The 13,841-nt window shown below is 36.7% G+C and overlaps 2 protein-coding genes across 16 annotated transcripts in view; one reads left to right on the forward strand and one right to left on the reverse strand.

The window, feature by feature from the left end:
- Window positions 1-3,443: 3,443 nt before the first annotated feature.
- fgf20a (fibroblast growth factor 20a) lies at window positions 3,444-5,507 on the reverse strand. Its single transcript, NM_001037103.2, has 3 exons — window positions 5,138-5,507; window positions 4,611-4,714; window positions 3,444-4,402 (listed from the first exon to the last, which is right to left on the reverse strand). Exons 1-3 carry the CDS (start codon window positions 5,412-5,414, stop codon window positions 4,157-4,159), a joined length of 627 nt encoding a protein of 208 aa, NP_001032180.1. The 5' UTR covers window positions 5,415-5,507; the 3' UTR covers window positions 3,444-4,156.
- Window positions 5,508-8,094: 2,587 nt separating this feature from the next.
- micu3a (mitochondrial calcium uptake family, member 3a) overlaps window positions 8,095-13,841 on the forward strand; it is a 59,993-nt gene continuing 54,246 nt past the window's right edge. For all 15 annotated transcript variants that reach the window (XM_068221063.2, XM_073950120.1, XM_068221068.2 and 12 more), the window contains exons 1-2: window positions 8,095-8,367; window positions 9,801-9,948. In XM_068221063.2, coding sequence (XP_068077164.1) covers window positions 8,107-8,367; window positions 9,801-9,948 — 409 coding nt within the window. In that variant the 5' untranslated portion in view covers window positions 8,095-8,106. The remainder of the gene's footprint in view (window positions 8,368-9,800; window positions 9,949-13,841) is intronic.

The raw sequence follows: 13,841 nt of genomic DNA on the forward strand, positions 1-13,841 counted from the left end.
TTGTTTTTTACCCATTTCCTGTTTAACAGAGAGAAGATTTTTTTCAATACATTTTTAAACAATAGTTTTAATAACTCATTTCTAATAACTGATTTATACTATCTTTGCCATGATGACAGTAATTAATGTTTGACTAAATATTTTTCAAGGCACTTCTATACAGCTTAAAGTGACATTTAAAGTTGACATTTTAAGTTATTGTTAAGATAGACTATCAAGCGGCTGATAATTTTGACCTTAAAATGGCTTTTAAAAAATTAAAAACTGCTTTTATCCTTGCCGAAATAAAACAAATAAGACTTTCTCCAGAAGAAGAAACATTATCAGACATACTGTGACATTTTCCTTGTTCTGTTAAATCATTTGGGAAATAATAATAAAAAAAAGAAAAAAATCAAATGGGGGCTAATAATTCTCACTTCAAATATAGATAATATGAAGTTTTATCATTCGAATCAATATCATTAAAAAGTTTATTTATTTATTTATTTGTTTGTTTGTTTGTTTGTTTGTTTGTTTGTTTGTTTGTTTGTTTGTTTGTTTGTTTGTTTGTTTGTTTGTTTGTTTGTTTATTTATTTATTTATAATAAGTTAATTATTTTAAGGGAATATATGTCTTATGTTCACAGATGCCATCACACTCATGATCCTTCAAAAATCCATCTGTAAGATCTTTTTGAGATCTGAATCATCTAAAATAATGATTTGTTGCTTTTGGATTATTATTATTATTACTATTATTACTATTATTACTATTATTATTACTATCAAAGACGAAAACAGTTGTGTTGTTAAACATCTTGGAGCAAACTATGACACATTATTCAGGGTAATTAAATAACATTATACATTTAAAATAACGCTATTTGTTTCCTGTTAGATGAAACTGACCTTTGACACTTTTGTATGACTGGATGAAAACTATTTAAATATATAGTTAACTTACAATAATTTAACAATGTAAACATTAGTTCCTGCCTTAAATTTTTATAGTTAATATCAGCTTAAATTAACATCAAATCGAAACAATGAAAACACTGTAAACTTATTTTATTAAGTTAGAGTAACAAAAACATACGTAAAAAAAATTAAATCATTACTCAATATCATTTTATGGCAATTTTATTTGCTGTTTGAATTTTGACTTTTATTTTGAGCCAATATGAAAATTTTAAAGGGTAAAAAACAGAATCTGACAATGCTCTCCAGGCCCCTTATTCCTCCAAAGCATGACCAAGAGCCCTCATATGGGTGTTACTCTGCAATTGCATGTGTGCCCCAGAGCCACCTCTCCCCTTACACTTAAAAAGTATCATTTCCTTTCTTAAACACTCACGCAGTCAAATCACTCTCACAGACAGCCAGATTGACAGGCGGCCAGCTCATCGACTGTCATCAAAGCCTTATGAATCACATTAGAAAGGAAGCGAACAGCATCAAACAGAAAGAAATAAGAGATGGGGGGGAAAAACACAAAGCACTTGCTAGTCTGTTTAATTGTGGTGTTTTCAGACCACACGTGACTCTGTCTGTCTTAAAAATGACCTAAGAAAACTTCCACCTGCATTGGCTCAGCAAATACATCCCGCAATCCTGCAGCTTCAAGAGCTTTTATGAATCCTTTCAGAAGACACTTAGCAAAAGAAAAGGCCACTTTGTGGAGAGCCCAGGGTGTCACTTGAGAAGGTTGCCGTAGGCTGAGAAAAGAAAGTGGAAATCGCTTTTTTTGGGGTCATTGTGTTTTTAATGTTAGCATTGTGCAGCCTTTTTTAACAGCAGGGTGTCAGGGAAAGCAGGGAGCTGAGAGAAATCCAAAGATCTTGAAGCATGAAATGAACATTTTTAGCTAATTGCATTATTGTGACCATTGCTGGGTTAGTTACTTTAAATATGTGATTTATTATTAGTTAACTACATCATTAAAACTGTATTTAAATTACGTTTTACTCTCAAAAAATCTATTTTTGCTGCTTATTCAAACAAATATATTCAAAATGAGCTGAATTAACTCATTTCTTGAGGTTTTTTGGGGACAGCTTCATTGATTTATGTTAAATTTTCTTATATTGGTAAACAATTAAGTTAACTTATTCGATTTGTGTTCGGACAACGTTTGTGTTAGGAAAAGTAACTTAATTACTCAATAAGCATTTACTTGAGTCATTACTAAAGTTCTTATAAGTATCAAAGAATCTGCATATCAAACTGTCTTAATACTTAATATGTTTTAGATTTATTAACAAAACACTTAAGAAAAGTTATACATATATCAAAACACAAATTGTTTCAAAGTGATGACACCATATTGTATACATAATATATATTTTGATATCTATATATAGCATGTGTATTCATCTGAATAATCTAACCTTCTTTAGTATGATATACACTAAAGTCTTGTCGTCGATCCCAGTTGTAAGAGCAACAAATAAGAACTTGACTTCTAGTTGATCGTTTTAAAATGTGGCAGACGGTAGAATTTTATGATGAATCATCTGTTGAACTGCATCCCTATCATCACAAAAATCTATTGGAACCCGCATGGAGGTCAAGGTGCACCAAGATTGGCCAGCCCAGTCAGCAGATGTGAATATTATTGAGCATGTCTGGGGTAAGATGGAGGAGCCATTGAAGATGAATACAAAGAATCTTGATGAACTCTTGGAGTCCTGCAAGAACGCTTTCTTTGCCACTGCCATTAAAAAAAGTTGACTTTATTAATAAGTTATTTAAGTCATTGCAGAGATGTATGGATGCAGTCCTCCAAGCTCAGGAGTGTCATACACAATATTGATTATTTTTCCACTGCACCGTGCCTTTATATTCTATACTGAACATTAACTCTGTAACGTGACAATACTTTTGTCTAAGCAATGTCAGACCTTAGTGCCTTATTAAATAATTAAAAATTAAGGCATGATCATATTTTATTTTGGTAAAATAAGCGTAATCTAGAGGCCTTTGCCTTTCATATAAGCCACTTCTAATGCAAAATGATCAACTAGAAGTCAAGTTATTATTTGTTGTTCCTAAAACGTGGATAGGCGAAAAGACTTTCGTCAGGTAGTGTAATGTATATATTTGCAAATACTTTGCTCTTCTGTATTGATTTATACAGAACTGTTGAATTTATTTACAGCATTTTTGGGCAAGTTTATTTTAAGTAACTTTGAATGACCTAATGATGAAAAGTAATCCTTTATTTTACTTTATCAGCATAAAAGTGGTTTAATAACAGTAACTAGTTATACCCAACACTGATCGTGACTTACATCTCCACCGTTTAGGCTTTTAAGTGATTAAAAACTCATATGATTTCATTTCGCCGCAGTCAGATCAATGAGAATCAGACCTTTATTTCTCCAAATAGAAATTCAATAACCATTCACCTCTGACTGGTGACCTTATGTTCCTATTGAAAGGACAGACACAACAAAATGCAATCATTTCAACTGTTTAATTCCCCAGTGAATTCTGTAACATTCGCAGGCTCTTAAGGATCTGGTTTAATGACATAAGAGATAAACAAAAAACGGAGGGGGGACCACATACAAGTTGAAAATGTAACTCATAAGAAAATACTTTCTTCAGTAGTTCTATCTCTAGAAGTCACGTCTCTATAGTGGTAGAAAATAAAGCTCTCATGATCTCCTGGTACATCTTGCATATATTCTTGTAAAAATATACTTTCAAAATAAATAAATATATAAAATAAATATCTTTAAAAAACATAAATTAAAGGACCTAAAGAGAAATTGAGTTTGGGGGAGTTTATGTCTCCCGCCTGTCCATGCCAGTGTTTTGTGAAAAGTATCTCAAAAGCATTTCGCAGAATTCCTTCAGAAGCCTTCTAGAATTTTCAGTAGTAGTAAGAGATGTCTGTCATTCTCCCTCTTGTTTTATTTTAATCCAACCTCCCTTGGTGAATGGATCCAGATTATTGTTCTGTCTTTCAGGAACTATCCAGAGTCCGGATATGCCTGCTTCCTTCCACTCCAATCAAGGGCTTTCCATCTCCTGCATTTGCTCCAACATTGGACCTCAAATGAGGACCACTTTTCCCCCTCGCCTGCACTTCTTTCTCCAGAGAGCGCTCTGTCCGAGGGGGACATGCAGGTGCTTTTTGGGGTGGTTTTGAGTTTGAGGTTCATTGGTTTCAGCTGTGACCTAGAACATCCTTGTAAAGCTCAGGAACTCGCTCTGGATCCACAGGCCGCGGTAAGAAATGCGTGAAGCGCTGGTGTCTCCGGGAGCGTGCCCCATCTCTGGACGTCCCATCTTTGTTGAGGGCTACATAATAATGAGATCCACGCTCGCCATGCCGATACAGGTTAGAAGAGTAAGTGTTGTACCAATTCTCCTCAAACTGCTCCCTGAACACACACTCGGCTGACAGCTTTTCCTAAGAGAGGCAGAGAAGGGGAGGCAAGGGTTAATCGCACTGCATAACAGAAGGATAAACTGTGTCCAAAGGCTATTTGAAATTGCACCATAAATCACATTCTCAATTTTAGCACGGGCGGGCTATGAATGAAATGAATTGTTGCATTACTCAAAATAAAATGTGGCTGGTGCAGTGCCGGAACCAAATGCATTTGTGCTATACTTACAGATCCGTACAGTTCGCCCTTGCTGTTCATTCCCAGATACAATCCGCTATCCACACCACGGATGCTCACCATCCCCACAGCGAGGCTAATGAATTCCAATATACCTGTGAGAAAAGCACAGCTGTTAGTTTCCAGTTGAGACAGCAGGACAAGCACCTGCAACAGTGGCATCAAACTGGCCTATACTTAATTCATGACGTCTTTCACACTTAATCACTGTGTTTTGCTATATTATAATGCTATTCGAACACAGTATGACAGTTTATGAACATAATAATAATAGTCAGTGGCCATAATAATATCACACTTTACATTACAGTGCAGTTAGAGACTGACCAAGTCAGCAATTTCATTATTAAAACATTCATAATGCATGTTGTTTGCTTTGAATAATGATAAATATCAGATTATCATTGAATAGAAGTAAACTGCATGTGCACAGTCTAAAGAATACACAGTGTTCTTTCGATACTGTGAAGCATGCACTGATTAATTGCAATTATAAAACAACGCCAGATAATACTTACCAAATCTGCTGTGGTCCTTCCTCGTGCCTTGGACCGAACCGTCCGGTAATATCTCGAGGTGGTAGCCGGTCCTGCAGTAGAGCTGCCGCCGACGGAGGATCCCTTTGAGATGCGTCAGGTCCGGTGAAGTGCTGCGTGACAGGCGCTCGGCGGAGACGAGGTGCTCGTTCATCAGCGCACCAGAGTCCCCGGGGGGCGTGAGGACGAAATGAGACCCGTGCGCAAAGCTCTCCAAGCCGTGAGAGAAGCTGCCCACCAGCTCGCCGACTGCACCCATCACCGACACTCGAAGAAAAGTTACCGCGAGGAGAACCCCTGTGGTTTCTCTTTCCCTGGTGTTTTGCGCAGTCACTGCTTGCGGCTTTGACAGTCAATGCGTGTTTACATCCGATTCTCTCTCTCTCTCTCGCTCGCTTCAGGTTCAGCACATGCTCTCTCGACCTTCCAGGCTACTCCCCTTTGCTCCGGTCCCCCGTGTATCCAATACTCTCTCTGTTACGCACTCCAGCACACTCAAGCTTATGCGGCTTCTCTCCTCTTGTGCTCTCTGGATGTGACTGCCTCTGCTCTGAGACACCAGCCTAAATATGGCCCTTATGTAAATGGCCCTCTTGACATATGCTAATGGAGCCTTTTATAGATGACTGTTTGAAACATAACTCCTTGATCGTTTGGATCCCCTTCTTCTGTCTTCTTTGATGATCGGTTTCATCTGCATCCACGCGCATAACCCATTGATGGATTATGATAAAAGTGCAGATGAAGACATTTTAGAGAGCGCTCTGCTAATCTTTGCAGCGAGGAAAAGAAAAGTGCAGTTGGATGGAGAAGAGGATGCGCACTGTGTACCGATCCGTTCCGATCCCCGGGGTTTACGCGCACTGACGCGCTCTGGCGAATCTCTACTGTGAAGCAGGTGGAAGCCAAGGAGGAAAAAAAGGAAAAGAAAGGGGGCGGTGCTCGAGCGACAGAGAGAGAGAGAACGAGAGAGAGAGAGAGAGCGAGAAAAAGAGAGAGCCTTCAAGGTGTGTGCGTGTGTATGTGTGTGTGTGTGTGTGTGTTTATTATCAGTGCCAAAAAGTGTTCTTGATTTGCGACTTGCTTTATACCATCATACTTGGGTTTAAACTTTCGCTCGACTGCCTTAGCCAGGTGTAAATTTATACGACCTATAAAGTGTGCATGTAAATGGCTTTAAAAGAATAAAGAAGGGAAAGTCAAAACAACCTGCACATCTGCGCACTGCACTGTCAAATCTGACTGATGTCAAGGTGCCTTTGAACAGTTCCAGCATAACATGAGTTGAGATGAAGTATCAAAGATATCAGAGATCAAAGATTCATTACTGCACAAAAGCAGGGTCATTAACACAAAGCAAACGAACTGTTTGATGGCAAATCGTTGATACTATGAGTGATTGATATAGAAATTTTCCAGCCCAACAGATGAGAACATGCCTCAAAGTAGATGTTACATGAAAGATTACGTCGGTATGGAGATGATGTTGCCTTATTAATTTAAAATGGCATGCGTGCGCAATCGAATGCAATTAAATTTACGGTATTCTCCACAAAACTATCGTTTTTATTGGATGATATTTATTTTGCTATAATACATATTATTATTATTATTATTATTATTATTATTATTATTATTATTATTATTATTATTATTATATGCAGTATATTCTAGAAACATTTAAGTGCCATACCCCTTTTCTGGTAAATCTCTCAAGAGGACAGATCACTTCCACAGTAGGTGATTTATCAACGGCTCTCTCATGGGACACGTTCTCCCACGTTGTTCCCCTTAGCTCATTAGTATTTATGATCTCCAAAAATACCTTAAACCAAAATCAATGTGGTCAGCTAGAGCAGGATCGAATCCATAGGCGCAGCGGATCGATCGCTTACAATAGAGATGTCAGTTATGTGCCAGATTTCGCGGTGACATTGACAGTTTGCTGCATGAGTGAACCTAAAACAAGTCCCTTTGACGTTTTTGTATAAAACAACTTCATATTGATCAGACTTTGAAGTCGCACTGCAGATGAGCAAAGCAGCTGTGAGTTTAGTGACTGTACAGTGGCAAAACTGATTTGCGTAATTATGCAATAGGGATTGAACTGTATGTGCGAATAGATCTTAAAAGGGTCTGAGAAGGTTGAAAAGAAGAGATTTTTAAATGTGTTTACTTGGATCAGGCAGTGCAAGTTATTTAATGGATTCAATCCCTCACAAAGATTAGCCAATGTTTTATTATGTAACCATCTATTTTTGGCAAATAACCCACAGGTTTGTTTAAAATATCCTCAATAATTTGTGATCACCATGGTTTTGTTTTGTGATCACCATGCATCACCATTACTTTAACCACTTTGTTTGTTTGTTTGTTTGTTTGTTTGTTTGTTTGTTTGTTTGTTTGTTTGCTTGTTTTTTGTAAAAAAAAAAAAAAGAAGAAGAAAAAAAAGAAAAGAGCAAGAAAAATATATATGTATATATTTACAGAGTTTGACAATCTGCTGCCATTTAAATCTGTGAAACTATAGCTAATAAAGTTTAACTTGTTTGTACTTTTGATTTGTCGATGCTGGTTAGTCTCATTTAGACTTGGTTTGCGAACTCATACCAATTTGTAGCAATTATAACTTTATTTTATATTATATATAATTATATGTATAAAAAAACACCATATCCTTTTGATTTGACTTCTTTTTGGTGGGTTCAAGTTTGACCCGCCCAATCATATCCCATAATTACCAGTACACATGTGCGCTGGCAAGCGTTTTCATTTATCCGGAGTGCGTAAACGTGCGCATTTTTCACATGTATGTTTACGAGCAGCGCACAGATGCGTGCAGGACCTGCTGCTGCTCCGTTCAGGGTGATCCCGGAGAGGGAGCAGCAACATCTCGCGATGAATGCATGAGAATTCGAGAATATTGTGCAAATTCTGTCATACCAACAATAATGGCCGCTGTGCGCAGAGTCATATTTAAGAGTTTGTCGCTCTCTTTAGCTGCACGGAACGCGCTTTTTCGCTCTCCGGTGAAGGATAAACGATGCACACGCACAGGACTAGCAGTTGCAGTGGGCGTCGCGGCCGGAGGAGCGGTGTTGTATTATTATTATTCAGAAATGTGCGGATTTGGAGGGAGGAAAGCCCCGATAAACCGAACAGTCTGTCGGGCTCTGCTGCCTTCACTGCCCGCTGTAGCCGCAAAGGAGAAGGTATGACTGTACCCAGTGTTCTCAGTGCCACGTAATACTGCTTCTTATTAGAGGTTGTATTTTCCTGACAGTGGTTTATTGGTATCCACTGCAAGTAGGACAGCTTTGAAAACTGTTTTAATGCTGTAGAGTTTTGTGAATTGTCCCAATGTCCCATTGGGATAATTTCCAATGCACCTAGACTATGACAATGCGCATTTGTGTGATGCTGCAGGAAAAAGGCGCTTTCCTCGGTCATGGTGCTGAAATGACTGAGCTGTTTCAGATCACATGAGCAAATCGTTACGGTTGGTTAAAAAAAGTTGTGCACTTATCTGTGCTGTATCACAGAGGCCCGTCAAACAGTAACCTGTGCGCTGTCATATAGTAGCATAGAATTCTTTGGCGCGTGCGTATAAACAGATTTTTTTTTGTCAGTTTGGCAGACGGTCAGGTTTAGTTTCCATGGGCGGCCAGATGTTTTGGTCTGACTGTTCCACTTAGTTACTGAATGTTTTCTTGATTGGGGTGGAAAGTCAAGCTCTTTCATCCCGTGTGTGCGTTCATGCGTGCGTGTTACTTAATGTGGTTTTACCACATTAAAGAAAGAAAAAAATTACTTGGTTTGGTATTACGGAGACATATAGGAGTGTTTTCATACTTACAACTTTGTAATGTACTTTAACAGTGTTTTTGATTTCATTAAAATGTTTAGCTTTGATTTTATACCAGAAATTGCATTGATAAAGTATAACATTATACTCTTAATTTATTATTTTTATTTATTGATTTACCTATGATGACATTCTTTTTATTATTAAAAATGCTTTTTTTAAATTTTGAATTTAACACTGCTTAACGTTTTCGTTTTGCAACGATATGATATTATATGCATTTGTAAATATGTGTGTTTTGTGTGTGTATGTGTGTATAATAAATAAATAAATAATAAATAAATAATAAAATGATATAAAATGAGCATTATAAAATAACATGATGTATTCATGCTCAATGTTTCAAAGACAATACTGTATTGATCTAGATAATAGTACCTCATTTTTTGTCTCCTGCAGAGCTTTAATCATTCATTAAGTTCCATTATAGACTTTTGTTTCAAATGTATAATTAGCATGCTAGCAATTAAGGCCATAATACAATCTAAGCATAATGTTTTAGTGTTTGTATAGTACATTTAATATATTTAACTATATTTTTATTAAATTATCAATCCAAGACGCATACCAAAAAACTTAAGCAAATCAGTGATAAGAATAAGTTTGCAGTCTTGAGTAATTCCACATGATGCCCCTCATGGTGACCTTTAATATTCTTTTCATGTTTATCTGAGCAAAACCAAACACAAAGAATTTGTAAGAATTTATAGAGATCCACTTGTTTAAAAAAAAAAAAAAACTTGTTAACTAATTGTGTCATCATTGTCATTGTTTTTGCAGGCTCCAGTGTTTGATTTTGATGAAACTGACGTGTACATGTCGTCCCATGAGCATCGTTTCCGTCTCTTCAGCTCAGTGGAGTATGAGGGACAGCTGTATATGACTCCTCAAAACTTCATTGAGTCTGTCACCATGAGTGAGCCTCGCAGTAAGTAACTATATTGTACTAACATATTATTTAACTCCGGGGCAGCACGGTGGCGCAGTGGGTAGCACAATTACCTCACAGCAAGAAGATCGCTGGTTCAAGTTCCGGCTGGGTCAGTTGGCATTTCTGTGTGGAGTTTGCATGTTCTCCCCGTGTTCATGTGGGTTTCCTCCGGGTGCTTCGGTTTCCCTTACAAGTCCAAAAACATGCGCTAGGTGAATTGGGTTAGCTAAAATTGTCTGTAGTGTATGTGTGTGAATGAATGTGTATAGGTGTTTCCCAGTAATGGGTTGCAGCTGGAAGGCCATCTGCTGCGTAAAACATGTGCTGGATAAGTTAGCGGTTCATTTCACTGTGAATGAATACATGAACTCCATTTCTCAGTCAAGAGGTCTCAGCTGATTCAACTAAGTATGGTGTCAAAGACTAATAGAGACTATTAAGCGCGTGTGAGTTGGAAGTGGTTAAACCTAAAACCTGCAGACCTGTGGCCCTCCAGGAATTGAGTTTGGACATCCCTGCTCTAAGCCAATGGTCTCAAACTCAATTCCTGGAGGGCCAAAGCTCTGCAGGTTTTAGGTTTGACCACTTCCAACTCACACGCGGAGGGCCTGTGTAGTGCAAAGTTTAGTTTAGACACACTAGAATAAGCTAATTAAGCTCTTTCTATGTATACTAGAAACTTCCAGGCAGGTGTTGAAGGTATATGGAGCTAAACTATGCCGGACACTGGCTATTCAGGACTGAGTTTGGGCACCCCTAGTCTAGAAATATTAGGGTTCAGGCTTCAATGTAAACTGTACTGATTTTTTAAACAGCAGCATGCAAAATTAACTCAAGGAAAGCGGACAAAGAATTGCATTTGTTTTATTTTATGAATGTACTTGATGGCATTCAGATCACCTAATCACCTAATTGTCTTCTCAGACAAATAACTAGTACATCTGTGATTACAGTATGTGTGTCTTTGTGTTTGCAGAGTGGACGCTTTAATCCAAAAAAAGAAAAAAACTCACACATAATGAAAAGAAAAATGTCTTCTAGTTTTGCTCAATTGTTCAAATAAAATTATAAAAAAAATAAGCATATTGTTGGAAAACACGGCTTCACATAACACTGCATCTGAAAAGTATTGAAATTTATGGAGATCTAATGCTTAAATAGGACACCGGTGTGAGTTAAATGGTTTGTTGTTTGGTCGCGATCTAATGAATGAATTGCTGATATGCTAATTAGTAAATGTTAAAAAACAAAAGACGTTAATGGGTCAGATCAAAGTCTGTCAGGAGACCCACAGAAGTGCTTAATTACCTCTTAGCTGGATTCAGTATCTGCTGGGTTTTGTCTTTGAAGTGCATGCCTTGGTGGAATAAATGCAATAAATGTCATAATGTTCCAGTGGACACAACAGCTACTAGTCTTATGAAAGGAACATGAGATCCATTAATGTTACGCCTGCTAACTTTATTGTTAGTGCTGCCGTGCCATGACAAAGACTGAGCATCAATAGATGTTATTTTACTCTGCAATGTAGGTCAAAGACAGCAATGGTAATATATATATATATATATATATATATATATATATATATATATATATATATATATATATATATATATATATATATATATATATATACACACACACACACACACACACACTTACAGGACACTTTATTAGGTACACCTGTCCAACTGCTTGTTAGCACAATTTTTTTAATCAGCCATTCACACGGCAGCAACGTAATCAATTTAGGCATGTAGACATGGTAAAGATGGTCTGCTGCAGTTCAAACCGAGTATCAGAATGGGAAACAACTGAGGTATGCAGAAGAGCATCTCAGAACACACAACAAACATCAAACCTTGAAGCAGATGGGCTACAGCAGCAGAAGATCACACCGGGTGCCACTCCTGTCAGCTAAGAACAGGAAACTGAGGCTACAATTTGCATAGGCTCACCAAAATTGGAAAATAAAAGTTTAAAAAAATGTTGCCTGTCTGATGAGACTCGATTTCTGCTGCGACATTCAAATGGTACACTGTAAAAAATTGCTGTTAAAAAACGGTCAGATTCTACGATAAAATAATGTTTTTTCACTAAAACAGTAATATTCTGTTAAAAACAGTGCTTTCTGGGTAACATTTTTGTTTTCGAGAAAGTAACCAACTGCAGAAAACTGTGAGCTAACAGAGTTCAGATTCGATGTTTTGAAGTCTGTGTTTGAAATCACACTTTGTGTCCTTGTTCACTATTTCATACACTAGTTAACTAATATAGTTCACCTGACAGTTTTAATGAACACTAATGAGTGAATTCAGACACTGATGAACACCTGCTGTTAATAATTACAATTACTGAAGAAAATAAACAAGAAACACAAACAGTGACTTGAGTTACAACATTAAATAAAATCAAATAAAATAAAATAAAACAGCTTCAGTCTCAGCAGAGGATCATTAAACAACTCCACAAACAACAGCAGACACACACTTATTACTGACTGATTTGACGTCCATACAATTTTCATTGAGATCCAACAGAAATTAAGGTGTTTTTTGTGTCACCGTAATGGAGTGAGGGGCTGATTTAGTTGGGTTCTTCACCCTTGAACTCATTTAAGAAGACTTTCCAACTGCTGTAATACAGAGTTTACAATACGTTTGTACTATAGCAATAAAGTTGGGAAGTCAATAAATAGAGAAATCTATTTATCTGAAATTAGTTCTGATAAATGTTTTGGTATAAATCTGGATGAAGGGTCTCATGCAATAGATTTTATGCTTAGTTGCAGGTATTAATTTAATTAATGAGAAGTGGAAACAGAAAAGATACCTCCGTAATTACTTAACAGTTAAGAAATAACATACAAAAACAGTTCAGTTATAACAAATACACACTCAGACCTCATGAATCTGACCTTGTATCTCAACAATGGTAACATCTCAAATGTTTCATGCTGCAATGCATGCTGGGAGTGGCACATATCCCAGCATGCATTGCGGTATAAATAAATGTTGTATAATGGTCTAACGGTTTTCTTTATTTGTGTTTGATTCTGCTGTTGTTTATGTTTAGACTTTCAGTTGCCTGTTTGTGAGTTAAACTGTTAATTTTGTTAAATTTTGTTAAATTTGTTGTCACCATTATTGAGGTTCATATGCTGATTATTGATGTCTCTTTGAGTGCGATTTACACCATAGAGCAGTGTTATTGTCCAAGATATTCTTAAAAACTTCCAGAAATCATTGCAATATATATACATATAATGTAAAACAATAGATTTAACATTGAATAGGAGCAGTACATTTTATAATACTAAATGAGAACAGACTCTGCCATTTAATAGCAACATGAACATCACCAGATCTTATTTAGGTTTTTGGCTGGCTTGCCTCAACAAAGGAGCTTTTTAAACAAAGTTCTTAACAATTGCAGCAGCCAAGATATATAAATGTTAAAAATGACAGGGCTAAGAGCCCAACTAAAGCAAACTCTGTTCTCCATGATGGTGACGTAAAACTTTAACTTTCTCTCAAGAAGAACTTTAGTAGATGTTATACAAAAATACATGTATTAAGTAAGCGTAGCTGGTGATGATGTTTGTAGAGTTGTTTAATCATCCGCTGATCATTTAAATGATTTAATCATTTGTTGTTCTTCAGGTTATTTCATTATAAAACTGTGACTAAAATTTTGTATGTTCTGTTCTTGTTTTTTCCCTTCAGTATTTCTTCATTTGTTCATTGTTAATCCTCAATTATCATTTAATTAGTCAGTTAATTAATGAATTTACTTCAGCTTTGCTCCATGTTTCTTGAACACTCAGTAGTGTGGACACTTCAATTAAAACTGAAGTATAGGCTCTGGGGTTTAAAGGGTTAAAGGTGTGA

Source organism: Danio rerio, chromosome 1 (genome assembly GCF_049306965.1).
Source record: "Danio rerio strain Tuebingen ecotype United States chromosome 1, GRCz12tu, whole genome shotgun sequence".
Taxonomy (NCBI): domain Eukaryota; kingdom Metazoa; phylum Chordata; class Actinopteri; order Cypriniformes; family Danionidae; genus Danio; species Danio rerio.